This window comes from Anarrhichthys ocellatus, unplaced genomic scaffold (assembly GCF_004355925.1).
Source record: "Anarrhichthys ocellatus isolate YVR2014 unplaced genomic scaffold, GSC_Weel_1.0 scaffold55, whole genome shotgun sequence".
NCBI classification, from domain to species: Eukaryota; Metazoa; Chordata; class Actinopteri; order Perciformes; family Anarhichadidae; genus Anarrhichthys; species Anarrhichthys ocellatus.
In genome coordinates this window covers 1,742,015-1,768,042 of record NW_022280085.1, presented here as the reverse complement: position 1 = coordinate 1,768,042, position 26,028 = coordinate 1,742,015, and the positions used below count along the sequence as shown (strand labels likewise).

Sequence of the window (26,028 nt, the reverse complement as noted above, 5' to 3'; positions counted from 1 at the left end):
ACTAAAATCCCACGCAAAACCCCCATTGACTTCTCATGTCCTGGTTTAAGGACTCATTCCTGCAGCTATGTTAAGATATGGAGGACTAATGTCTACCTGAGCAGAGAAGGAAGTCACTATTTTTTGCCGTTCTCCTCGACGGAATTTACAACCTGATGTTACGTATATATAGCTCCCAATAATAAGAGAAACCTGCATTTTATAGTTACAATAATTACATAAAACTTTTGGACACAAAATCATTTTGTTCCATATATTTTGTGCCATCACCGTAAGAACATATTCATCATTCAATAATCCGTCTGACTGTTGGTTTGTTTTCCCTTGCGGCGTCCAGGAAAGTGGTCCATCATTCCAACTGGCGCTGCTAGCACTGTTAGCTGCTAGCCGCCGTCTCATCCGTCGCCATGTTGAGAGCCGTTGAGAGTCAACATGTGCTCTGAGTGTCCCATTCAGCTCCTTTGAGTGATGTTGTGATACTCGTTTGCAAATCACTACTCAACATTAAACACATATGATCATTTAAAAATGGCACATAAAGAAGAATGGTAAGCAACTTACACATCAATTCATGCATTCAAGAATCATGAATCAAACACATGCGTGGTATGAGTGTCGCCCACTATTTCTATAAAATTCCATATTTTGTCGTTGGTTTATATGAATCTGATATTCTTCCATTTATCCGTGTTACTGACTTGGACCATGTGCTACTTGGTTGGAAGCCTGGTATTCTTCTGTACTTGCAGCCGACCACATAATGTGGGACTTTTTGCCGTAGTAAAAAAGGGTGGGGGCGAGAGAGGGAGGGGGGGAAAGACAACGGAACCCGGATGCTGATGCTGACCGATGAGGAGAAGGAAGCTAGAGAGAGGAGGGAGGAGGAGGAGGAGTGTGAGAGGTGGGGGGGGGGGGGTACAAAAAAAAAAGAGAGAGAAAGAGAAGCAGGGGTATTACCGGCAGCAGCGGAGTGGAAGAAGAAGAGGCCATCCCGTGAACGAGGGACACTCCTGTTGGGTGCGGGCAACTTCTCATATAACCTGAAAGATTCATTTTCTCCACAGGCGAATTTCTTTTTTTTCTGTCTTTTCTTATTTTTCTTTCAAATTACTGTCATTTGTGCGGGAGGCAACAGCCAAAGCGCCGGGCTGCGGGAGGAGATGCGGTGATATCATGAGCACAGCCGGCCAGGGGAGAGAGACAAGGGAGACAGAGCGAGAGAGAAAGCGAGAGAGGGAGAGAGAAAAGGAGGGAGGAAGGAAGAGGGAGGGACGGGAGTCTGCTACCACCACCAGGCCAGCTGAGGATGCTTGTTGTTTCTAGAAGCAGGATTAATCACCGGGCCGAGCGCTGATCTTGACGCCGGCACACCGAGCGCACCTCTCCTCTCAGCCGCGACCGTCCCGAACCGAGGGTCGCTTGTTCTCCCCCCGCCCCACGTCCCGTCTCGCCCGGTCTGGCCCCCGCGGCTGTTTGCCTTTTTTTTTCTTCTTCTTCTTCTTTTTTTTAATGCTCTCCCCCCCTCCCCTCTCTCTCTCTTCCTCTATTTCCTGATGCAGGGCCGGGGAGGGGTGAGCCAAAGTGTGCACCGGATATTGGAAAACCCATTCTTCTGGCTGATGCTGTTGTGATAATAGATTATTATCTGGACGACGCGCGGGCATCTGCACGAGAGAGAGAGAGAGAGAAAAGGCAGTCTCCTGACCGAGAGAGAGAGGCCCGGCGAGAGAAGGGGAGACAAGAGAGAGAGAGAGGAGGGGAATGTACGAGCCTGGGAAGGATGGTGAAAACATTTTTTGGACGGTAGCAGCAGCGAGGAGGAGGAGGAGGAGGAGGAGGGTGTGTGGAGGGGGGGTCCCTGATATCGATCAGAGAATGGATTCAATCAGGGGCATTCTGACTCGGGATATTTGAGACCCTGCTCTTACAGGAATCAATCTGTGGCCAATGCAGAGCCCGAATGAGACCTCTCTCTTCTGCTCCACTTTTAGCCGGCTGCATAAGCTAACACACCAATTAGCTTTAAACTACTGTTATTTATAGCAAAAAGGTGGGGGTGGGCTCGGTGGGACTATACCTCCTCCCATCATCACCGGTCAAAACCTCACGCGTCCTTCTTCTTCTTCTTCTTCTTCTTCTTCTTCTTCTTCTTTCCACTCTGAATCATGCTGCTTTCCGTGCCGCCCTGAAAGCGACGCGAAACCGAAGAAGAACAGCCCGGGTAATACTTTATTCTAGGCCTGTGCTGAGACGGTGGAAACCGGTTCTCACTCTCCCCGGCGCCGGAGCGGCTGGCCCGCATGACAAACAAGTGCATGGGAGTAGCCTGCAGGGCCCGGCGTTAGAATCACGACCAGTCCTCCCATCGCCTCCAGAGCCGCCCTGGGATGTGCGGCGCTACGGCGTTACGCACAGGAGCCACCGCCGTCTTGATCCGCCTCGCAGCGCGAGTGTATAGAATTTCAGGATGAGCAGCAAGGAGCTGACAGTGGGCCCGTCCAACCAGTACGTGGGGCCCTACCGGCTGGAGAAGACCCTCGGGAAGGGACAGACAGGTAAGGTGGGGCGGGGGGGGGGGGGGGGTCCTCTCGCAGGGCGAACAGCTGATTCTAGCATTCAGAATCACTGCTTTATTCACCCAGCCTCTTTTTATTCTGATCACAACCTCTTAAAGGATCTAAAACGAAATTCATCACGTATTTTTTGAAAGTGCATCCACATTCTATTCTGTCTTTATGTGAGCCGAGTTTAGCCCATGTTTGTGACAATGTCAGTAAAGCTTTTTTGAATTATTTATGACATGCCTCCCTTCCTGTTTTCACACTGCATGATGATTTGAGATATCAAACAGTCTCTCTACCTCTCTCTCTCTCTCTCTCTCTCTCTGTCTCTCCCCCTCTCCCCCCGTGTCTCTTTGTGTCCCTCAGGGCTGGTGAAGTTGGGCGTCCACTGCATAACAGGACAGAAGGTGGCCATCAAGATTGTCAACAGAGAGAAACTCTCCGAATCGGTCCTGATGAAGGTATATATACGCTGTGCTCGTGTCTGACCCCCGTACCCATCCCCACGACTGTCACCTCAGTAGCCACAAAGCTCCGGATCGAGCCAGCTTGCAGCTCTCTCCAGCCTGCGGAAATAGCAACACAAATGTCTTTTTTTATTTTAGTCAAGTAAAAAAAGCCCCGTCTGCGTGTTGCAAAGTGGAGCCGCCGAGTGTGTGGGCACACTGCTTCTGTGCACAGAACAATGGAGATGATTCCATTCTGCTAATTAAGCCCTCTGATGAAAGCTACATACATGAAAACTGAAAAACTGAAAAAAAGTATAAAAAAAAAGAAACAAAGCTGTTCCACATTTGCGTTTCTAATGTGGCCGACTACTAGTTTCTCTTTTTTTAAAGGTTGCACCTGGGAAAACGTGGGGCCCAAGCAAATAGTTGTGTTGTGGCTTTGTGTGTTTTAGTATTTTTATTTGACCTTTACGTAACCTTTATCTAGCCGGGATGATCCCGTTGAGATTTTGAATCTCATTTGCAAAAAGGGGGTTCGTCCTGGCCAAGATGGCGGCGTAAAAGTTTTCCCATTTCAAAACACAAATAACAGATTTTAAAAAAAGCAAAACCGGGAAAAATGCATCGTGAAAACATAAAAAAAAGTTTCACATGACCGAGGCCACAGACTTAAAACAAACCAGCACATCGCAGCAGCGAAAGAATAGAAGAATTGTCTTTCAGTGTCAGGACAAGCACAGATGATCTGTAATCCTGTTTTTAAAATCCTGCGCGTTTATAAAATAATCGAGTTGAAAACGTCTCTGTAGCTCAAGCCGAGATGAGGGTGCAAGATCTTTAAAAGCACTTTCGCCAAAAAAACGGTACGGCCTCGAGGAATGGTGGTTTGCAGCTACCGAGTCTTTGGCTAAAATGAACCGACGTTCCATTCTACGTTTGTAAACAGAAAACACTGAATCTAACATTTTCAAAAAAGGATGAACTTGTAAATACACATACGTATCCCAGAATCTTCAAAAAAAACACTGATTTGAATAGAATCTAGACAAGTGCGTGATTAAAACTCTTTTGCACCACCGACGAAACCTCCATCCACCTGGAAATGCCACCGGTCCCCATTCCTCTGGTTTATAGTATCACCCTTGTCTTGTATCGCTTTGGAAAGCTGCCCACTGCCTACTCGGGGGTGCTAACTGCCAGTAACCGCATTACTGGGTCAGCTAAAGCATGTTTAACTACAAGTAGCCTTTTCCTGTCGACACTCTAGATGTGTCTCTTAGCTTCCTGCTCTGAGTCGACAGCACGACAACAGAGGCAAAACCTAACAAGTCTGTGAGCATTTTTCTGGCAGCTGTTGACCACTTCTCATCCTCTCGTTTACACTCGGCGTCCACTTTTATAGGCACAGTCTAAAAAACATATAGCCCACACTTGAGTATCGCGATGTTATGCTTCGTTATACTGTATCGATTCTCAAAAACGCTGTTAATTTAATAATTTATGTGCAGAGACTCGTGACAGACGGTGGCTCAAATTGCACAAAAAAGCAGCGCTATGATGTTGGCTGTTACGGACTGTGATAAATGCAAATAAAGCTCCCACTGTTCTGATTACATAATTTAAATAAACTTTTTTTTTTACTCAGATTTTAATGCATATGGCGGTGTGTTCTTTAAGACAGTTTTCCTAGAATTAGTCTGAAAAATTGCAATATATTGCCTTGCTTACAGCATCACAATATATCACAATATATTGAATCGTAACCCCTGTATCGTGATATGTATCGCATCGCCAGATTCTTACCAACACACAGCCGTCTGATGCAATCCAATACAACTGTGCTGCCATGAAGTCGACTTTTACGATGTCTATAAAGTTTGTTTTTTTACTGTTATCGAGGTGTTAATTCAATTATTTGTTTGTTATTGAGGTCACAGTTGAAAAAGCACTTGTTCGTGGACGGGCTGTTGTATTGGATTGCATTAGACTGTGCAGGGGTACCTAATAAAGTGGCCACTAAATGTATTTATCTATTACAGCGGATCATCACAATCCATTTCTTTTTAATCAAATCTTTTTAATTAGGGATCGGCAAATAGCTACCAATGGACTATGGATTTAAATGAAGGGATTCATCAAAACATTTATACCTTACAGAGTCCTTAGATCACAGTGAGAACAACTTTACCATGAATGTACCATCCGGTAATCACCCCCCCCCCACCATGTGGAGAGCGAACCCATATGCGTGAGTGAATGTTTAGTAGGTCATGCTATAGACAGCTGCTGGTGCTGAAATGAGAGCTGATAAACATATGAAATATAACTGATTCATTTTAAAGGACAGGTTTGGATATTTTGAAGTCCATCTTAATACAACACTCACATGACCTTATGAAGGTTTATGGGTTATTTTGGTCATTGTGGCCGTGGTAACGCTTGTCCTCTCAATGCGACTGTTGTCATCCGATCACGACAGGACATATTAACTGTCAAGTCTGTACACTTGTTCCTTCAAAATAAAGCTCTTGAATAACAAAGTAGTATGGGACATATATCATGAACAATTTATAGGAGATTAAAGGTTTTTATCTCTGTTGGAAGCAAACAGGTCTGCAGATACTGCAAGGAGGAAGAGTAAGCAGCAAAATTACCGGTGACTTTCATTGTGAAGATTTTAACGAGCCGTAAATAAACAAGTGACATAATGTCATCTTTTAATGTTGATATGGCTGAGCAGCTTAGCAACTTAGCTTAGCGTTAGCAAACGGTTGCCTTTTTACACATCTAGCAGACGCGGAGCAACATTAGTGTTCATTTGAGAGCATTTTTCATGCAACCTGGATAGTGTGAGTCTAATATTGTGTCTGTTTGGTGCTGAGCAGGGTGTTTACAGTGAGTTTTACAGTTTCTTTTTGCCAAAAACAGACGGCCGGTGCCGTAGATGAGAATTATTTGGTCAATTTTTCATGTAAAAATATTGATTAGTGCAGCTTTAAGTCTGAGTCATGAGGAGGTATCGGTCTGAGCTAGCTTAAAGTACAGGCCTGCACTTAAGCTTTGTTCCTCCCTTTTTTTCTTCCATTTATCCTTCAAACTTTTAAAAACACACTTCATCGGTGTAAATGATGATTTGCTTTTTCTGCTCGCTGTCTACAACTCAATCTAACTTGTTTCTGCCTATAAATGAACACTAAACAATTTGACATTAACATTTAATACTGCCTCCCTCTGCTCCACATTTGACCTAACTCTGCCTTTATACTTGCTTCTTCCCTCTCTCTCTCTCTGCCTTCCATCATATACACCTACTCTTCCTCCTGACATTTCAATCTCCATTCTTTTTTAACCTCCCTCCCTCCCTCTTTCTTAACCTTTCTCCACACGTCCCCTCTTCTCTGCGTCCATCCAGGTGGAGAGAGAAATAGCTATTCTTAAACTAATAGAGCACCCTCACGTTCTGAAGCTGCATGATGTCTATGAGAATAACAAATACCTGTGAGTATCTCTTTATCTTTCTCCTTTCCGCTGACTGTCTTTCTTTCTTTCTTTTTTTTAATCTTCCCTCTGGATCTGCACCAGAGAAGGAACAACCTTGAATCTGAAAGGGAAAATAATAACCGCATGACACGGGAGATATAGAGGGTTGTGGGTGTCTGTTTGAGTTTTTATGTATGGAGGAAGCATCCATGGCTTGTGTGCATGAAGTCTCACATGTTCCCCTGTCCTCGCCCCCCCCCCTCCCCCAGGTACTTGGTTTTGGAGCATGTGTCCGGCGGAGAGTTATTCGACTACCTGGTGAAGAAGGGCAGGCTGACCCCCAAAGAGGCCAGGAAGTTCTTCAGACAAATCATCTCCGCCCTCGACTTCTGCCACAGTCACTCCATATGGTCTGTGAGAGGCTGCTGACCTTAAGGCCCGCCCTTTCTTTCATTGTTGTATCATTTACAGTTTTGTCTCTCAACCCGTTTTGTCGCTATTTGTCGGTGTTGAGTCAAAGTCTGTTCCCCCATCGATTGGTGTTTCCCCTCACCTTAAAATGAGACAAAATGTATTGTTAACCACAACCAGTCGTTTTCCACGGTGCTTAACTCAAACCTTACCCTAACCCCAACCAGCTACCTCTGCGACGCCTATCCATAACCTACCTACAATCTAACCCTCTTCCCTTGTTTCCTGTCTGCCTCTTCACTATCAACTGTCCAGTAAATGGCAAAAAATATACATATACATATATATTTTTAATATTGGGCTATAGTGAACACAAGTCAAAACTCTGCGTTTATGAGGTGGTCTCGTGACCCGACACCAGTGGGGTTGTATGAGGTACTCATCCATAGTCAGTGTATAGTAGATATCGGTCGGCACGCCCCCAGTTTCGAGAAACAGACTGGAATAATGGAAGCAAAGCAATGTGCTGCTGTGGAATGGGCTCAGCAGCTAAATGTATTTGAACAAGAATCAATATCAGTTTAAGTGTACGCTATGTTTAGAATATTATCACCAGTTCACCTTCCTGTGAGACAGCAATGCAGTCTATGTTTCCAACAGGGAACTTAAGCCGTTATATGCTCTTGTCCAAAGCCGCCACAAAAAAAACAATAATTTCACCTCGCAGAATACAGGAGTTGCTGGTCTACTGCTGCCTCGATCGGTTGGTTAGTTTGTTTTATTGTGGGACTTGGGTGAATCCAAACTAACCCTTTAAAACACCAAAGTCACACAATGGCACAAATTAACTAACTAACCGCTCGAGGTAGCACTTCAAAACATCCGAACAAGCAGAGCTGTGCATTGCGTCATCCACACGTGCATTCACGTGCGTCCTTGTGCAGTGAACTGCACTGCAGATCACTAAGCTTTAATGAACAGTGGCACTCCCCTTTGCTATGAATATTTACATATCATGTGAAAGTCTACCAAGCGTACAAACAAGGTTAGCTGTAGCTGTGGTTTATGGTCTGGAAAAAGACTTTCATTGAACATATGTGTCTGTGTGTGTGTCCAGTCACAGAGACCTGAAGCCAGAGAATCTTCTATTGGATGAGAAGAATAACATCAGGATAGCAGACTTCGGCATGGCCTCACTACAAGTTGGGGACAGCCTGTTGGAAACCAGTTGTGGGTGAGTACTGGATTAGATCGATGAGGCTAAAATTAGCTTGAATTCATATGTGGGACCAAGACTGTACATGTGAAGTAAACGTAGTGACCGTGACGTCACCCATTGGTTTATGGATTGCCGATTTGAAGCCTCGAGTTTGGAATTTTGTCCGTCGCCATGTTGTTTTTTTGCAACCAGAAGTGACACAAGATGAAGTACAACCAAACGCAGAATTTGTCGGCCAACAAAATGCTACAATTAACTTTCATGAACTGAAAACAAAAAGCCTTGGCAGCAACCTGTCAATCACAAAGTAGCCCCACCCTAAACCATATTCTGCTTTATGGTCTATTTGACTCTAAATGGGACCATAATTTATTAAATGAACATCATGCTGTATTGAGGAAGACATGAAACTAGCGATTGAGACCATAAACTCATGTATACGAAATTTACTGAGGTAATAAGTCAAGTGAGAAGTAGGCCCCCTGATGGCCATCAGAAAGAATGCAATTTTTTAAGGCTCTTCCCCCATTGGCTTCACGTTTCAGACCCGGAGGTTGCCGCCTGGGTGCGACTTGTTCATCTGCCTATTTAAATAACATCTGGTATTGTAAATTAACTACAAATATGATCATGTAAATTCGGTGACATACACAAAGTGTGCAGAACATTAGGAACATCTACTCAGCGCTCTATTGTGTGTCTTTTTACATAATTGATGACTTTGTTCGTTAAAAGCTTAAGCGTTTTTTAAACTGCCTGCCCATCAGGAGCAACGTGGATGTAACACATACAATTAGTAAGGGAGTGTAGCTGTTCGCCTGGATTCACCTATTCAGTCTAATCAATCAATAAAAGAGCTTTTTCATCAAATCAGCACCTGCGTCCTTTATCTGTGTGCATGGTTGCATCTGGTTAAATCATTTAATAATAGCCTCTTCTTTCTTCACAGATCCCCACATTATGCTTGCCCAGAGGTCATAAGGGTTAGTTACTTCCCATTTCAGTGTGTTATTGTGTTAGTGTGTGTGTGTGTTTGTGTGTGTGTGTGTGTGTGTGTGTGTGTGTGTGTGTGTGTGTGTGTGTGGGAGTCTGTGTGAAGTCTAATGCTTCCATGTCTTTGCATTTTGGTTTCAGGGAGAGAAGTATGACGGTCGCAGAGCCGATGTCTGGAGCTGTGGAGTCATCCTCTTTGCTCTTCTGGTGGTAAGAAGATACTTTTATTCTTTTTCTTTTTTTTCCAGTATTGAGTTGCTTTTTCTCTCTGCCCTTTGATTCCCGCTATTTAAGTCACAAAGAACAAGAATCCCATTGAACCTCATATGCAGTCTTCTCTCAAGCCAGACTGTCAGCGTATCAGCCTTAAATCTTAAAGGTACCCTGTGGAGATGTTGACAACTATTGGCAGCCTGGAGCAATGTTGTGATGAATGAGCCGGTCACCATTTTGTTTATATCTTGTGCATCAGACTAGCGAGGTAGTGGGATGCAAGAGTGCGTGGGTGACGTGACTTTTCCACTGCATGACAGTTGGTGGCGGTAACCTGCCAAGAAATGCAGCAATGCACCAACAAAAAGCAGAAATAACTAGACAAGGATGGATTTAAAAGCGTTACATATACGTACAATGGATTTTTTTGTGAGAAACATAACACAAAGACATAGCTGTATTGTTCTACAAGAACACTCCACAGGGTGCCTTTAAAGGAATGGTTCGACAAAGGTGACAAAATCCGCCTACCAGCACCTCTGAAGCTCTTACAGTCACATGTTATATCTTGTTTGTTTAATCCATAAATGTAGTAGTATGTAGCTTTAGAGGTGCTGGTATGCATATTTTGTTACCTTAGATACTTAGATACCTTAGACAGGCTTTCAGACTTTATGCTAAGCTAAGCTTACTGGCTGCTTGTGGTAGCAAAACTATTTTTTTTTTTTACAATATATCTATTACACAAATTGTTAAACTATTCCTTTAACTATGCTGAGTGTAACACGTTTTGGTGCCACTAAACTATTTAATCTCTTTGCATCTCTCTCATCCTATTTCCTCGTCTTTCTGTATCTTCTCCCATCCCCTTCCCAGGGTGCCTTGCCCTTTGACCATGATAACCTGCGCCAGCTTCTCGAGAAAGTGAAGAGTGGGGTGTTCCACATGCCCCACTTTATACCTCCTGAATGTCAAGCTTTGCTTAAAGGAATGATAGAAGTCAACCCTGACAAGAGACTCACGGTGAGCAGAGAGGGACCATGGGGCTTATATAGGGAGAGGGCCACATATATGTGTATATACATAAAATAAGGGGCATTCAAGTGTACGTACTCTGAAGTTGATTTAGCTAAAAAAATGAGCCGCTGATTCAAACATATCTTTCTCCCGGTGTAAGTCCATAGGAAAAGTCTTTGTGGGCCCAATGACATCACGCGACGAACCCCAAAGTTGTAGGCCACTACAAGAATGTACTTAAAATACCTGGCCTTCTTCTCGTGGGACTTGGCGCAAATATGAACCATTATCTATTGTATTGTTTTATGTAGTGCATTTATTGTCATGTGGTTGTTTTTTGTCCATCTGCCCATTGACAACCGATGCAAATTAGCTTCTAGCTAGCTCTTGTGCAATTAGTTTTTACTGTGCGCTGTCCCTGGAAAAATAAACATTAAAAGAAAGAAAGAAAGGTACCAGAACACAGGCAGTCAAAAACTCAGAATCACACACAAACTAAGCCCTGTCTGGAAGAGTAAAATGTGAGCCGTAGACAGTGTTTTCAACCGTTAGCTTAATCAGCTAGCTAGCTGCAGCTCATAAAATCAGATGGCAAAATCGTTGGTTCTAAAATTGAGTAGCCCCTTTTGACTGCCTCTGTTTGAAATAAAGGCCATATTGTTGAAAAAAATGAATCAGCATTTTCAGTGCTAAATCTGCCGCTGTTCTCATTCTGAACTGCATATGAATGGAGGAGCGTTCCGTAACTGAGGAAGGCAGGGCTGAGCAAACAGTCACATTGCCCCACAGCAGTTTCCACAGCACACGAAGCATGAACCAGACATTCAGGAGGGAGGAAGGAAAGGAAAGGCCCCAGGCCTCGCTTCGAGATGTGACAGAAATCGACGCTGACACCGGACCTTACGGAGGGAAGAGGAAGGAGATGAGGAAGGTGGAAAAGAAAAGAGCAGAGGAATGGGCCTTGGGTATTGCTTAAAGGCACGAGTGGAGTCAGCCATGACAGGACAGGGTTTCTTATTTCTGTCTTCAAAGGCAAGTTAGCAGTTAATTTGAAGACGAGACTCACGGAAACCGAGGTGTAGGGAGGAAGAGAGGCATGTGTGCACAATGCGATTGATTGGATGGATCAAGTGGCTGTAGAGAAGGCTGAGGGTGAAAGGGGGCGAGGACCTCTCTTCCTTTTCACCTAAATGCCAGCTTTCCCTTTCTGAAAGCAAGGCTTGAAAAGGAGACCGGCAGTCCAGAGGCAGAGAGAGGGGAGAGGGCGAGTGAATAAATGAATGAGCGAGTGAATGGACAGCTGGAAGAAATTCCACCGCGCTCAGGTTTAGAAAGAGTGGAGAGGAATCCAGGCTTTCGAGGCCGAGAGGTGGAGACTACTGTGATAATGTGGTTTGCAGAGACTGCTGACAGAGAGGAAGCCTGGTCATTTAGTCATTCAGCTACAACAGAGCAGATTTAATCATAGCTGTGGCTTTGTCTGACGAGCTGTTGATTAATGGAGCCTGAAACCAGGTCAGACTGTCTCTCTCTCTCTGTCTGTCTGCTGGTTGCCTCCATGGAAACCACCCAACACACAGGGAGACAGATTTCAATCCAGCTGAAGAGTATATTTGTCGCTAGCAAGCTGAACATTCGGAACCCACACATCTTTTTATTTTTTGCTTTTTTCAGCATATTCATATCAGTTAGGAAACGGGAAGTGTGTCCTCTGTACTTTATGAGTACGTTAACAAATGCAAAGCTCTGGCTGCATACAGCTGCTTGTTGGTTTCCTCTCGGCATACAGTGTTCACAGCGGGCCCGCTGTTTACGTGCTTGCAGAACTGCAGCTGCTCCATTACACCAACCCTAAGAGATACTGTAGAGTATTGATGCGATGGCTACCACTGTACGCTGGGATGACGTATTTTTGCAGGCCAACCTCGGAAGTTAGCATCGCCCTGGTTCCCTCGAAAGGAAAAAAGCCAATGGATTTTTTCCTTATTGCATTTTTATTTAATGTCTTCGAACTAAACGTTAAAATCTCTAAAGCTTGTGTTGTGTTTGCTTTGCAAAAATGCTTTTTCATTTTCGGGGTTTTAGGACTCAATCCTATGTTACTCTGAGCAGGACTGGACTGCAGGGATACTTTTCCTGGGGTCATAAATGCAGATACAAGAGTCTACAGCCATGCTGTACCTGATCTTAATGCTAACATCAGTATGCTAACATTGACTAACATGCTGATGAGCAAGTGTGATGTTTATCATGTTCACCAGGAGGCTTTTGCAGGTACTGTATTTGGTAAAATTAACTTTGTACCTGATGATGAACTGATTAAAAAGTTAAGTTATTACAGTTGGTATGACTATCTGCACCAAATTTCATCAATTCATTCAATATTTTTTGAGATATTTCAGTCTGGACCAAAGTGATGGAACAATCCTGACTTGGTAGCTTTAGACTTGTTTAATCAGGTTTTTATTTTATTTTTTAAACACAGATCCCAGTGTTCAGTTAGACAGCAGATGCTTTATCTTTGTTGATGTATGATTGTAGGATTAAATTAGCTGTAAAATCAGGAAACTATGTTTTGATCAATGCTGTAATATTGTCTTCTTCTTTTTTTATATTACAGCTAGAATCAATACAGAAACACCCCTGGTACCAGTAAGTACCACGTTCACTTTCTTCCTCTGCATTTTCCCTGTTCCCTTCTTCACCAAAGCCACTATTGTTGGTACTAAAGTAGCATAGCGGCACTTGGCTCCGCTGGCCACATCTGTAATTTCTCACACCTTCACTTTAACTATGTCGGCCTCTTCTTATTGTGGGTCAGCCAATATTCTAACACGCAACATACCTCATACCATACTGTACATACAGTGTGCAGCTCAGACGTCTGTTTTACATTGTCAGTCGACACCAGGCATACTAGCATTTGATTTTTCACTGTAATCACTAAAAGCTCAAAAATAAAGTTATATATATATACAGTATATCATCATATAAATATAGTCCTGGCTTGATGTGACCTACATTGCTTTTTGAAATAACTTCTGTGGGTAGTAGTGGGTTTTTAAAAGCCAATGCTTATACCAATATATTTGTACTACAGTGACTAAGCTGTTATGGCCGTGTTGAAAATGAGAATGTTCCCCAAGAAAATGTGTGAAATCTTCCAATGAACCCTAGATCATAAAAGTGTGGGGAAAAAATGCAGGAAGCAGTGTAACGTACTGCTCCGCTGCCCAAATCATCACCATAATATCTGACTGTGAAGAGTTCTCCCTCGTTGTCTATAAGTGCTTGCAGTAAACTTTGAGATGTTTCGAACAATTTTTTTAATTGCACGCAACTACATACCCTGATTTTGTCCCTTCAGGGGGGGCCGTAATGAGCCTTGCCCAGAGCAGCCGGCGCCTCGCCGTGTGTGTGTGAAGAAGATCCTGTCCTTAACAGACCTGGACCCTGATGTCCTGGAAAGCATGTACTCCTTAGGGTGCTTCAGAGACCGGGTCAAACTCACACAGGACCTTACAAGTGAGGAGTGAGTAAATATAACCCATCAAACATTTCCACTTTGAATGGATGTCAATACATCATTGTGCACCAGTGTTGAGACGTATCGGTTGGAATTTATGACAGAACATTGATCAGATAGCTTGATAAATCTGCTTTATTATCCACTATAGAGTATATTCATATTTTATATAAATAGATTGAAAGAATGAAAGAATTTAAAAACGTAAACCTGTCTCCACTGCACCGGTTGATCCCTAGGCAATCATTAGACAAGTAGAACAAACATGTCAAGTCGGCATCAGACTATGACCCTCTATGTGACCGTAGTTATGGCGGGGAGTAAAGAACGAAGTGAGGTTACGAAGTATACAGAGCAATATCGTCTGCAAAGGGAGAAGGTCTGGGTGGATGGTTGGGTCCAAAAACACATGAATTTCAGCCACGAAACTGCGGTTTGTGTCCCGTGGGACACCAAAAGTCAACCTTGGTTTGTTAAAAGGGCGATTGTGGCTAAGTGGATAGCAGGGCCGTCTTTCAATCAGAGGGTGGGAGGTTCGAACCCTGGCTCCGCTAGTCGCATGTCGATGTGTCCTTGAGCAAGACACTTAACCCCAAAATTGCTCCCGTAGCTGTGCCTACGGTGTAGAAATGTGATAGACTCTGAATTGTAAGTCGCTTTGGCTAAAAGCGTCTGCTAAATGACTGTAATGTTAAAAGTTATGTAACGTTACTACGTTGCATACATAAGGTAGCCTTAGCTACGTAGTAGTTTGAAGTGTAGGGCCACTGACCAAGCTGCTGTATTTGACGAGTTGGGATTGAGAACGTGTATAATTGTGTGTGTAGTTACTTTAATTTCTCTCTCACAATGTCTCCTTCTCTCTCCGTCTCTTTCCCTCATTGTCTTTTTTCTCCTTTTGTGGCCTGTCAATTAGTTAAATCATTAATCTGCCTGGCATGGCAGGAACAAGAGCAACAATGTCAACAAGGGCTCTTTTATCTCTGTGTCCACCCATCCGTTGTGTCCCCCTTCTCTGATGAGCTCTCTCACTACCCACAACAGCAGAAGCAGACGCGTTTTAGCATCTTTAAGCTCATTGTTTTGTTTTTCCGGCTGGTACCTTCACTGTTTTGACTGAGTCTCACAGCTCTCATCGTAACCGTTACCAGCCACAGTAGGCAGCTGTTGTCAGTGAAACAACTGTGATAAACCCGCTGTATACTGCCTGACCAGCAGCAAACAGCAGACAGGCAAATTTAGCAACTAGCTGGTGAACATAGCGGAGCTTGTAGCAGATATGGAGCCAAACAATGATTGTAAGAATTAGTGGAAACAAAAAATCCTAGCTTAAAGGAGTATTTGACTAACATTTTCCAGAAACACTCCAAACCAAATAAATTTTAATGTTTTTCCATGTTTACTGGATGTGTTAATAAGCAACTGATTGCTAACATGTAGGTGTTTAGGGTTTGTTGTCGTTAACTTTAGCAACAGATATTTTTGCAATATTTCTGGGTTTCTGGTGTAGCCGTTGGAGACGGGGATAAGGAAAAAATGTATAAAATAAAAAAGAATAGATTTGGAGTTGAGAGACGACGTCTACGAATGGTTTTGTTTCACAAGTAGCCGGTTTACACTCAGTTAATGATACATTTCCTAGCTTATAAAAAGCTGAATCATCGTCAGATGACAGCCGATGGGTTCCGAGATTGCATTTCCACCGATGCATTCCACCTCTTTTTCTCTCCACATGGACTGTTTATCTACTAAATGTTTTTAGTCAATACAACTCGGAATACAAACGGAAACCAGAACGCTTAGCGATTCTGCATTCATATGCAGATTTCTGTTTATAGAGATTACTTACGATATGACCTGTCCGGACCATCCCATTTACAATGTTTTTTTTTTGTTGCCATTATTTATTCACATGTGACACTGACAAGCCTCTTGTCTTTCTTGTGTTTACCGATTCCGTCGGCAAAAAGCTTTCTGTGTCTCCTTTCTTTCTCACCTTCGGTTTCTCCGTCGCTCTGCGTCTTGTTCTGCAGGGAGAACCAGGAGAAGATGATCTACTACCTCCTGTTGGACAGGAAGGAGCGATACCCCAGCTGTGAAGATGAGGATCTGCCAGCCAGAAATGACCTCGGTGAGAACACGTGCTGCATAACCTTTTTAGACAAAAGCTTGATTGTGAAATCTAATGTTACTTCTCCTCTGACCGTTCAGTCGATTCTTTTAAAAGATAAAATTCCGATTTTCCTTTTCTTTTTTTTCCTATTATTTTTGTCCTCCAAGACCCCCCCAGGAAGCGAGTGGACTCCCCCATGCTGACGCGTCATGGTCGCTGTCGTCCAGAGAGGAAGAGCCTGGAGGTCCTCAGTGTCACAGAGGGGGGGTCTCCCACCCCGCCTCGCAGGGCCCTGGACACTAATGCACACAGTCAGAGGTCAGAACCAGGACTGACGTAACATGACATTATTGTTTTAACTGATGGAAATTGTTGCACCTAAAAGTCCCATTCGCCTCGATGACTTTTTGTTTGTTGCTGTCTTCAAAAGGTCTCGTTCAGTCAGTGGAGCGTCCACAGGTCTGTCCTCCAGTCCTCTCAGCAGTCCCAGGGTAAGAACGTCTCTCTACTCTATTAACCGTGTTAAAGACCTTTTCACTGCCTCTGACCTAGCTGCCTTAAAACAGGGTCTGACCTGCTGTCTGCAGACACAGAGTTCAACTATTTTGAGTTTTTTTTTACACTCAAAAAGCAAATTAAAAGTTTTTTAACCTACGAGTTTACACTTTAATCAACCATGCTTGTGTCACACAGCTACATGGGTGAGTCTCCCAAATAGAATCTCCCATTTTAATCTCCCCCATGTCTCTATAACGATCCTGGCCAGGTCTGTGAAGTGTTCCGTTCTGTACTTTACATCACATAATCTGACTAAATGATTACACTCATGAGAGTGGGGGATTGGCACTGAAAGCTGCATTAATGTGCATAGTTTGTCTCGTTTTTTTAATGTCTGGCAAGCATTTCTACATATATGGTGATCTCTTTGCGTTCAGTTTCACACATTCTAATGAGCAAAGGGAACTCAGTATGTTTATATAATAATTTGCATATCATAGATATTACTAGTTTGTTTACAAGCAGTTAAAGGAACAGTTTGGCAAGTGAGCTTATTCCTTTTTATTTGCCAAGAGTTAGATGATGTCTGTACAGTAAAAATGAAGTTACCAGCAGCAGTTGGTTAGCTTAACTTAGCACAAAGACAAGAAACAGGGGGAAACCGCTAGCCCCAGCCTCGCTCTGTCCAAAGGTTATAAAATTGCCTGATCAGCACCTCTCATTTACTGACATAAGTTATGTCACCATAACAACTAACAACAGTAGCCATTGTCTTTTGTTCTAGTCAAATGAGCACGGAAAACAGTTCAATGTCCGTCTTGCTCCTACTCCTATGGTCTGCACATACAGTAAAGACCAAAGTCTGAAGCTGGTATTATAGTTAATACAGACTTTCTCTGTCCTATTTGAAGGATAAAGGTGATCATATTTTGTAATTGTCAACAAATCCCATGAAAAAAACAACATTTATTAATACAGCATTTTCTGTGTATCTGAAACCTGATACATCTTAATCCTCTGCGCCATAGCGCTCAACTGTTGTCTAAGAACTATTAATAAACACACCAGTGAGTCACACTGTTGCACTGGGTGACACGTTCCTTTATTGCCATGAACATGGGCACTGTGGTGTATTTTAAATCAATCCCACACGCATCATCCTGCCGCTGTAAGAAAATAGGTCAAAGCATATCAAATGTGTATTCATCCGCAGCTGAAAATAGTACAGAATAAATGCAATATTTTCCTACTGTTTGAGTCATATGTGATAAAACCTATTCACCTTTGTTAGGGACCAGTGGGCTTGGAGTTGAGTTTGGTCTGTTCTTTGTAATGTGCTGTGTGTTGTGTACTAAAGCTGTTTTGTATCTGTCTTTCCAGACTTTTCCTTTTGAACTTGCAGTATATATTAAACATATACAGTATGTACTATCAGCGGCTCCAATTTAAAGATATCAGTTTAGGCCATCAACAACACCAAACCAAATTTCCTGTGATGCTTGTTTTATTTTCTCTGCTAACTCTCGCTCAGACTGTCGCTGCTAAGATATGGCAGCCTTTTCCATCACACTCCATCACTTTCTCAGTCATTTACATTCTCATTTCATAGATACGCCATGTCGCCTCATACAAATGTCTGGACAAAAAAACTGACTAAAACACATACGTAGCTGTAACCAAGAACAGAGATCCCCCAAATCCATCTTCCATCTGATCGAGGCTTGTTGAAAATCGTTTCCATGAACCATAATTCATGACCATTGCTTTCTCTCATCTTTTCCATCCCTCTTTCCCTCCTTCTCCCCATCTCTCTCTCTCTCTCTGTCTGCCCATCAGAGCCCGGTCTTCACTTTCAGCCAATCAGAAGTCGCCTCCGCTTCCTCCTCCAAAGACCCCAAACCAGGAAGCGCCACCACGCCTCGGCCCACCCGCCCACCACCCGACCCAAAAACACAGACCCTGCCCTCAAAGGGCCAGGCCGACCGGCCCCCACTCCACTCCATGAAGTCCCTCCCCCTCCACACCCCACGCTCCCCTTCCCCGTCCCCCTCTCCACTCCTCTCCCCCATCCCACGCTTCTTCAACTTCCCCTCTCCATCCGTCTTCAAGTCCAAGAACGTCCACTCGTCCTCTAACTCCTCTGCCGCCCCTCCCCCTGTGTCGCAGGTCACGCCGCAGGGCTCGCCGCTGCCCACACCGCTGGGCACGCCCGTGCACCAAATCCACCACCCTTCCTCTACCACCCCTCCCTCCTCCTCCTCCTCGTCCTCTTCTTCCAGGGCGGATGGGGCCGGCGGGGCCTCGCTGTCGCTGACGCCGCCCTCCAGCCCGGGCGGCAGCGGCGGTCTGGCCGCCTCCAGCTCCGCCCACTGGAGAACAAGGCTCAACTCGTTCAAAAACAACCTCCTGGGCTCGCCGCGCTTCCATCGGCGCAAACTGCAAGGTGAGTTTGAACAAACTATCAGTGGATGATGATGATGGTGTGAATCCTCACTACTTTGAGATAACAAAATTCAAAAAAGTAGTAGCCTCTAAATGAAGTATGAAGTAACTTGATGCTGCGCTAACAGTTTAAACAATCAGAGTTAATCTACTCGCATCCAAGATAGAATCTATTATTACCGAGAAACGGCCACGTGCCCCGGCCTGTAGCCTGCGGCTGTGTTGATTAATGTCTGTGTGATAATCTCTAATTAGGGCAATTAGATTATGCCCTGTCATAAAGATTCACTGGCCTTTTGCTTCTGTCGTCCTCGCTCTCTCTCTCTCTCTCGCTCTCTCTCTCTCTCTCGCTCTATCTCTCGCTCTCTCTTTCGCTCTCTCTCTCTCTGTTTCCTTTTTTTAGTCCCCACGTCAGAGGACATGTCCAGTTTGACTCCCGAGTCCAGTCCAGAGTAAGTCCACACAAGTCTCCGTTTGTTTTCCTGCAACACAGTACAATATTACAACGGTTTGTAGGTTGACGAAACAATCTCACCACGAGGTTCATTATGTAGCGTTTAGAGCTTCAATACTTTCAAGCTCCAGCGCAGAGATTTGTTTGTCAGCTAACTCTCTGTTTTTTCATCCAGCTAGATTTAACTGTATAACCAGAATTATTTAAACAGTCAAATCCTTGACTGAACACTATGTCCGTCATTATGGGCCAGTTGAAAATACCACATCCAACCCAAATGAATAGTGTCATTGGAAGGAATCAGTCACATGTCAAACACTTGTTCATTTGCAGACTGGCTAAGAAGTCCTGGTTCGGTAACTTCATCAGCCTGGAGAAAGAGGAGCAGATCTTCGTGATGATTCAAGACAAGCCGCTCAGCTCCATCAAGGCTGACATCGTCCATGCCTTCCTCTCAGTGAGTACGGCTCGAGCTTCAGTAGGCCTCGACAACTTCGGGCATTCGCTGTGTAGTACAATTTGCGGCATTAAAGGCAGAGACTAAATATTGAGTGTCACCCTTTTTCTTTTGCCTCTCCAGATCCCATCCCTCAGCCACAGCGTGGTGTCTCAGAACAGTTTCCGGGCAGAGTACAAGTCCTCCGGGGGCCCCTCTGTCTTCCAGAAGCCTGTCAAGTTCCAAGTATTATTACTTTTATTTATTTTTTACATCTTCAGCCCTGAGACCCAACACTCCCAACTCCATCTTTAACAAATGCATGTTGTGCTGACCACGCAGCATTCAAACCCACTGAAGTTTTTATCAGATTCTAGTCAACACCTCAGTGAAGACTTTGAGTGTTTCAATGTAAGCATCATATACTGTACATGAAGATTCAATAATTTACCAATCTGTTACTGGCATACGATCCAAAGCTTTCAAGCAGCTTTAACCAACATTTTAAATAGTATTAAGCTTACTATATATATATATATACATCCATGTAATCGCATGTTTTTTGTGTTCTGCTTTGAAGTTACTTAAGCTCACAACAGAAGTTACTTAAGCTCACAACAGAGCATTTCATTTACAAAAACCCAACAGATCCCACCCAGGGACACTGAGAGAAACACAAACAAATACAGAATTAAAACGATCAACAGCTTTTTACTCTGCTCATATAACTGAGCACATTTCAAAAACTAAAAAGTTATGTTAATTTGGTTGAGAATTGTGTTTTCATGTTTCTACATTTAGAATTGTTCAGGAAAAATATGCTTTGATGGAAACCAATGTCCATTTACAATTGCAATACTTTTATCAATGATTATGGCTTATTGACTTACATAACCTCTTAAGTTAGGTTGAACAGATTTTAAGGGGTATGAAGCATCGGAGGATACTCAAAATGAGCATATCTCAGAAACTGAAACATGTACATAGTTTCTTTAACCGTCTTTGGTCTTCGTGTGTGAGCATCATGAACTCACGGACGCGTGCTCCTTCTTTCTCTGTAGGTGGACATTGCTTTCTCCGAGGGGGAGAGGGAGCGAGAGAGAGAACGAGTGGAGAGGGAGGGAAGACGAGAGATGGGCATCTACAGCGTCACCTTCACTCTAATAACAGGTAGGACGGTGTGTTTGTGTGGAGGATAGATAAGAGGAGAGCAACACACAGCTACAGGTGTAAGACGTGCAATTATAACCCGTGCTTCTTCTTAGTCCCATGTTACCTTGCGGTGAGAAACCGGTTATTCCCTGAAAGGCGATCACAACATGTCTTTGTTGAGTTCGCAGCTTGTTTCCACTGCCCACAAGGTGGCCAAATAAATCAGTTATTGGAGGTTTAGAAAGAACAACACCAGCTAATGTTTTTGCATCAAAACATAACGGCAGTGATGCAAATTTGCGACGGTTGTAGCACTTTTTCAATAAAAGGTTTGATGGATTCGTGCAGGACACACTACCTGGATCCTCTGGAAGTCAAATATTTGTATAGCTTAAAGCTACTGGAGGCTGTTTTATTGTGTTTCCTTATTGCAAATAGCTTCCCTCTGGTAAACAGTTACACCGTATACTACACATCTTTTATTGTGGGCTTTTATTGTGAAAGGTAAAGGTGAAGGTTGCAAGGAATAATGAAGTTTGCCGTCTTGGTTCAGACTACGGCGCCTCCGTGTTGGTGTGCAATGCAGTGTACGTTTTTTAATATGTCCGTTCCGCACAGTGCGATTGGTTGACGATCAACCTCGCTCTGACAAACAAAACGATATTGCTTTTTAAGCTGCGTAATACTTTCTGACCATGTTCTGTGTGAAAGTACTCGTGACAAAAACAACAACAGAACAACAAACAACAAAAATATATCGACGTGTGAATGAATCTCACGCAAAAAAAAGAAAGGAAATACCCTATTGTGTTAAGGCCTTTATATTATTGACTCTGATCTTCAAATTCACGCTCATCTGTGTTTATTTTACATTTGTATCCTTGAGGCTGAGTTTCTATATTCTGTATTTAAAATTGGAGTTTCAATTTTCACTGTTTTAAACCTTCAAATGAATGAATAAAGACTGCTCTCCCAACCAGGTCCCAGTCGCAGATTCAAGAGAGTGGTGGAAACGATTCAGGCTCAGCTCCTGAGTACTCACGATCAGCATTCTGTGCAGGCACTGGCTGGTAAGAAGTACACACACACACACGCTAACCACATGTTCCAGTAGTTTAGTTGTTTGTTTCACGTCCTCTCTCCCCCGGTTTTACCCCTGGCCCCTCAGACGAGAAGAACGGACAGCTCTCCCGCCAGCCCAGCACCCCTTCGCGTCAGAACTCCCGGCGTTCCGAGAGCGGTTCCGAGCGGGAGCGGGGAGAGAAGGAGCGTACGGCGGACGCTGGGGGCGGCAGCGGTGGCACCTTGCAGAGGCGGGGCTCGGGGAAGGACAAGACCAGACTCCTCTCGTCGTCCAACGGGACGCAGTCCCATCCCTGAAAGGAATGTCGTGTGGAAGAGAGGGCGAGGGTCATCTGCCTGGCCTTTTTTTTCTCTTCCTTCCCTCAGCCCTTCCCACATTCTTTCCTTCCCTATTTCCTTACCTCCTGCCTTGCTTCCTACCATTATTCCAAAGCGACGGGACGGAGGACGGGGAAAGTTCTACCTTGAAGCTGATCCGGGGGGGATACGAAGGAGATATCCCCCCCGCAAATGACAGATTTTTTTGCAGAAATGCGTACATGTGGGGGGTGGTGGAGGCAGGTTGAGCTGATCTCTAATCAGCCTTCAAGGGCAGCTTCACCCCGGAAAGGGGGGACGGGGGGGACGACAAGCCCGAAGACAGGATGTCCCACCTGACCGGAGAAATGCAGGAAAAAGCTCCCAGCCAGGGAAAGACGTTGTCCGCCCGTTTTAACGAATCAAGAAAGCACATGACCTTCCCATCACGCAACACGGGAATCAAAACCGACAGGAAACCTCCGCCGGGTAGTCGAAATGGCGCAGGAAGACACCGGCCAATGACAGAGCCCACATCACATCGATCATCACCCTCAACACCACCTGACCACACGTGTTGAGTCACACGACCAGGAAAACCCGCTCTCTCCTCTTCTCCTCGCTCTCTCTGACTGAAGACAAACGTGTGTTCTCAAAGCAAAGCAACAAAAAGAGGACATCTTTTCGAGAAAGCATCAAAGGAGTCTTGATGTAGACTGGATTGTTAATGTCGTTACTTTAACAATCAAGGCGTCCTGAGTGCAGAGAAGGAAATGACGGAGAGAAAAGATTTGACGCGGTCTACGTGGCGTTAGTCCGACGCGAGACAGACAAAGACGCTTTTTCCTCGAGTGTTTTGAGAAGCATGAATCCCATAAATTATTTCCCGAATTACACTGATGAAGCTATGATACCGTGTTGCCTTTAATGGAGGAGAGAATAGTGGATAGCTAGTTAGATTTAGCCCCATTTTGAGGACACTAGTCACACCACAGGTAGAATGTCTCGGAGGACGGGGGAGCTGAGTAGATAGATGGAGACTAAACAGAGGAGAGCTAGCAACAGGTATCCGTTTGGTAGCAGAGGAAGGACAAAAAGAAAAAAAATAGCTTAAGCTAACGTAGAGATGACAGTGAAACTCTTCACTCTTCAAGTCCATGAAATTACAGTAATTGAAGGTGATTGAAAAGTGGAATTAGAGTAGAAAGGCCTGTCAAACAGGACATCCAGGCTTTTTAGACCCACAATTAGGCAACTAAAAGCCCTTCCTATGTTCCTTTACGTTTGACAACGGATGCAGGAGGACGCAGGGCAACGCCTAAGCCCCAAACTGAAGCTTCTGTCTGCCTCTCTGAAAGGAGTGGCAGGCGGAGATGAACAAATGTGCTTTTTCACAAGTGGGAAAAGTAGATTCCAAGACAGACAAAAGAACTCTGGCGTGTCTGTTGTCATAAAAACACTGCGCAAATACTGCCTGGAGTGGGGGGGGGGGGGGGGACGCCACACCTAAAGAATGAAATCTGTCTTGTTTTATTTTTGACTTTCCATACCTTCTCTTTTTTTCTACTCTCCTGTCTTTCTCTGTGTCTTTTTGTTGTTGTTGTTGTTGTTGAAGGTGTTTTCGTGTTTGCCACCAGCAAAGTAGAGGGCGGCACCAACCATGTGAATGTCAAAAACTCTTTTGAAATGATTCCAAGAGTGTAAACATATTTTTTTCATATATTTATTGAAAATGTATTTATTTATTTATTTTTATTCATTTGTATTTGTTGGAAGTGTGATTTGTTTTTTGTTTTTTCATGAATGGAAAAAAACAGGAGATGGGTTAGGACAGGGAAATGTCACTTTCAAGATGAAAACCAGTTTTCCCTGAGAAAACACTGAAAAGCAACGTTCCTTTTTTATTTTTAACATTTTAAAAAATGTGATGCTGCAAAAATACCTTCCAGCTTAACATCGTGTCTTTACCTGCTTTTGTTTTGTTCATTTAGTAGCCTATCGTTGGCTGCTATAGCTGTTCACATTCCTACGACACTAGACAAATATTTCACACACACACACACACACACACACACAGTTAGAGATAAGCTCCATGTGGAGGATTTTTTAACATTTAGACAAAAGGCTCCAACCACCGGATATGTATCAGTCACTCCTTCAGGCTTTTGACCTGTTCATTTTGTTTTGGCACGCCCAAGGGAGCGCTGAGCTACTGAACTTGTTCGAAAATTAGATCAAAGATGCCTGGGTTTGCGCGTACGTACGAAACACACGTGGCGTGGCTCTTTGGATGGCAATGCTTACTTATGAACCGAACCGATTTACGGCAAGTCGCAGCTCTCTAAGGTGAGGTTTTGCTGTGACGACAAAAACAAGCAGCAATATTAGCAACTTGATGCGTCATCCCCACACTCTTGACTGAGTGTTGGAAAGCGCATAGCTAACGCCAGACGAGTGACAACTTTGATTGGCTTATTTTTCCTGTAAACAAGTGTAGCATTTAAGCATGGTGGATTTAACAATCTAGCTACAGTAGCTAACTAGCGGACAGCTGGCTTGTTAGCTAGCTTGCTAATTTCATCATGCTTTAATGCTATACTGGTTACAGGAAATAAGCCGAACAGTAGGCTGGTGGCCAGCGGTCCCTCCGCCTCACTACCGGCCTCTCTGGAGAAGGACAATCTACTGTAGCTAGCTAACCAGCCAGCCATCCGTTTCCCCAGAGCTACGTCCACTCTCTTCCCAGTGAGCTGCAACCACATTAATAACCAAGACCACTAAAAACAATCGCCATTTTCTTTTGTACCAGTCAAATGACCACGGAAAAACAACTCAATGTCTGTTCTACTCCTATTCCATATCTGTGGAAATATTGCAATTCATGATCCCCAGAGGATGAACCTCAATAGTGATCCACCAACCTTTCATCTAACACAATCATCAGGTCAAAATTCTGATGTGTCCAATAATTTGGTTTATGACAAAATACCTTCAAAACATTACATTCTCACCAGCCTCAGCTGTACTTTGTGTTCACGGGTAACTAGCAAACGTTAGCAGGCTAACAAGCAAAACTAAGAGGGTGAGCACGGCAAACATGATACCTGCTAAACATCCGTTAGCATTTAGCTCTGTGCCTAAGTACAGCCTGAGCATGGCTGCTGACTCTTAGTCTTGTTCTGAATGCTAGATAATTAAATCTGCAAACAGAGACAGTGACTGCAAACACAAATGTATTTTATAGTCATATTTATTACCTGTGAAACGCTGTGTTTATTCCTGCTAATTAACACTTCACTGAAACCATTTCACATCCCTTATTGACTTTCAATAGTCTCCTCACACTCTGCACGCTAAACTGAAACTGCCAGATAACTTCTGGAAAAACTGGAAAATGTGGTTAGCAACTGTTTGACATCCAAGACATCCATCCAACACCGTAGCTGAACTTTGTCCTAGCTGGCAAGTGGTAGAGGACAAGTGGAACATTTGTTTGAGTTCTGAGTTTAAAGTCAGAATTCTGAGAATAAACTCAGAACTCAAATCATTTCTTTTCACTTGTGGCCCTAATCTCATTCCGTGGAAAAGTGCATAGTAGCCACAGGTCTTAGCATGGTTTCGGAATAATTTTAGAAAGCTTCGGAAAAACTATTGGCTTGGTGGTTGCAGTAGATTTGAATGTGC

The 26,028-nt window shown here is 43.8% G+C and overlaps 1 protein-coding gene across 5 annotated transcripts; it reads left to right on the top strand.

Annotated features, from left to right (window-relative positions):
- Positions 1-937: 937 nt before the first annotated feature.
- LOC116396374 (serine/threonine-protein kinase BRSK2-like) lies at positions 938-26,022 on the top strand. 5 transcript variants are annotated; one of them, XM_031870950.1, is made up of 21 exons: positions 938-1,017; positions 1,560-2,555; positions 2,928-3,022; positions 6,423-6,508; positions 6,760-6,900; positions 8,019-8,135; positions 9,070-9,103; positions 9,255-9,323; positions 10,203-10,349; positions 12,964-12,995; positions 13,711-13,875; positions 15,903-16,000; positions 16,150-16,300; positions 16,413-16,473; positions 18,317-18,923; positions 19,326-19,374; positions 19,710-19,833; positions 19,957-20,058; positions 20,874-20,982; positions 21,945-22,034; positions 22,124-26,022. In XM_031870950.1, exons 2-21 carry the CDS (start codon positions 2,468-2,470, stop codon positions 22,342-22,344), a joined length of 2,586 nt encoding a protein of 861 aa, XP_031726810.1. In that variant the 5' UTR covers positions 938-1,017; positions 1,560-2,467; the 3' UTR covers positions 22,345-26,022. The 5 variants fall into 5 exon arrangements, with proteins under 5 accessions (XP_031726810.1, XP_031726812.1, XP_031726809.1 ...); XM_031870952.1 differs by having other exon boundaries at positions 939-2,555; positions 22,133-26,022; XM_031870949.1 differs by having other exon boundaries at positions 939-2,555.
- Positions 26,023-26,028: the final 6 nt, after the last annotated feature.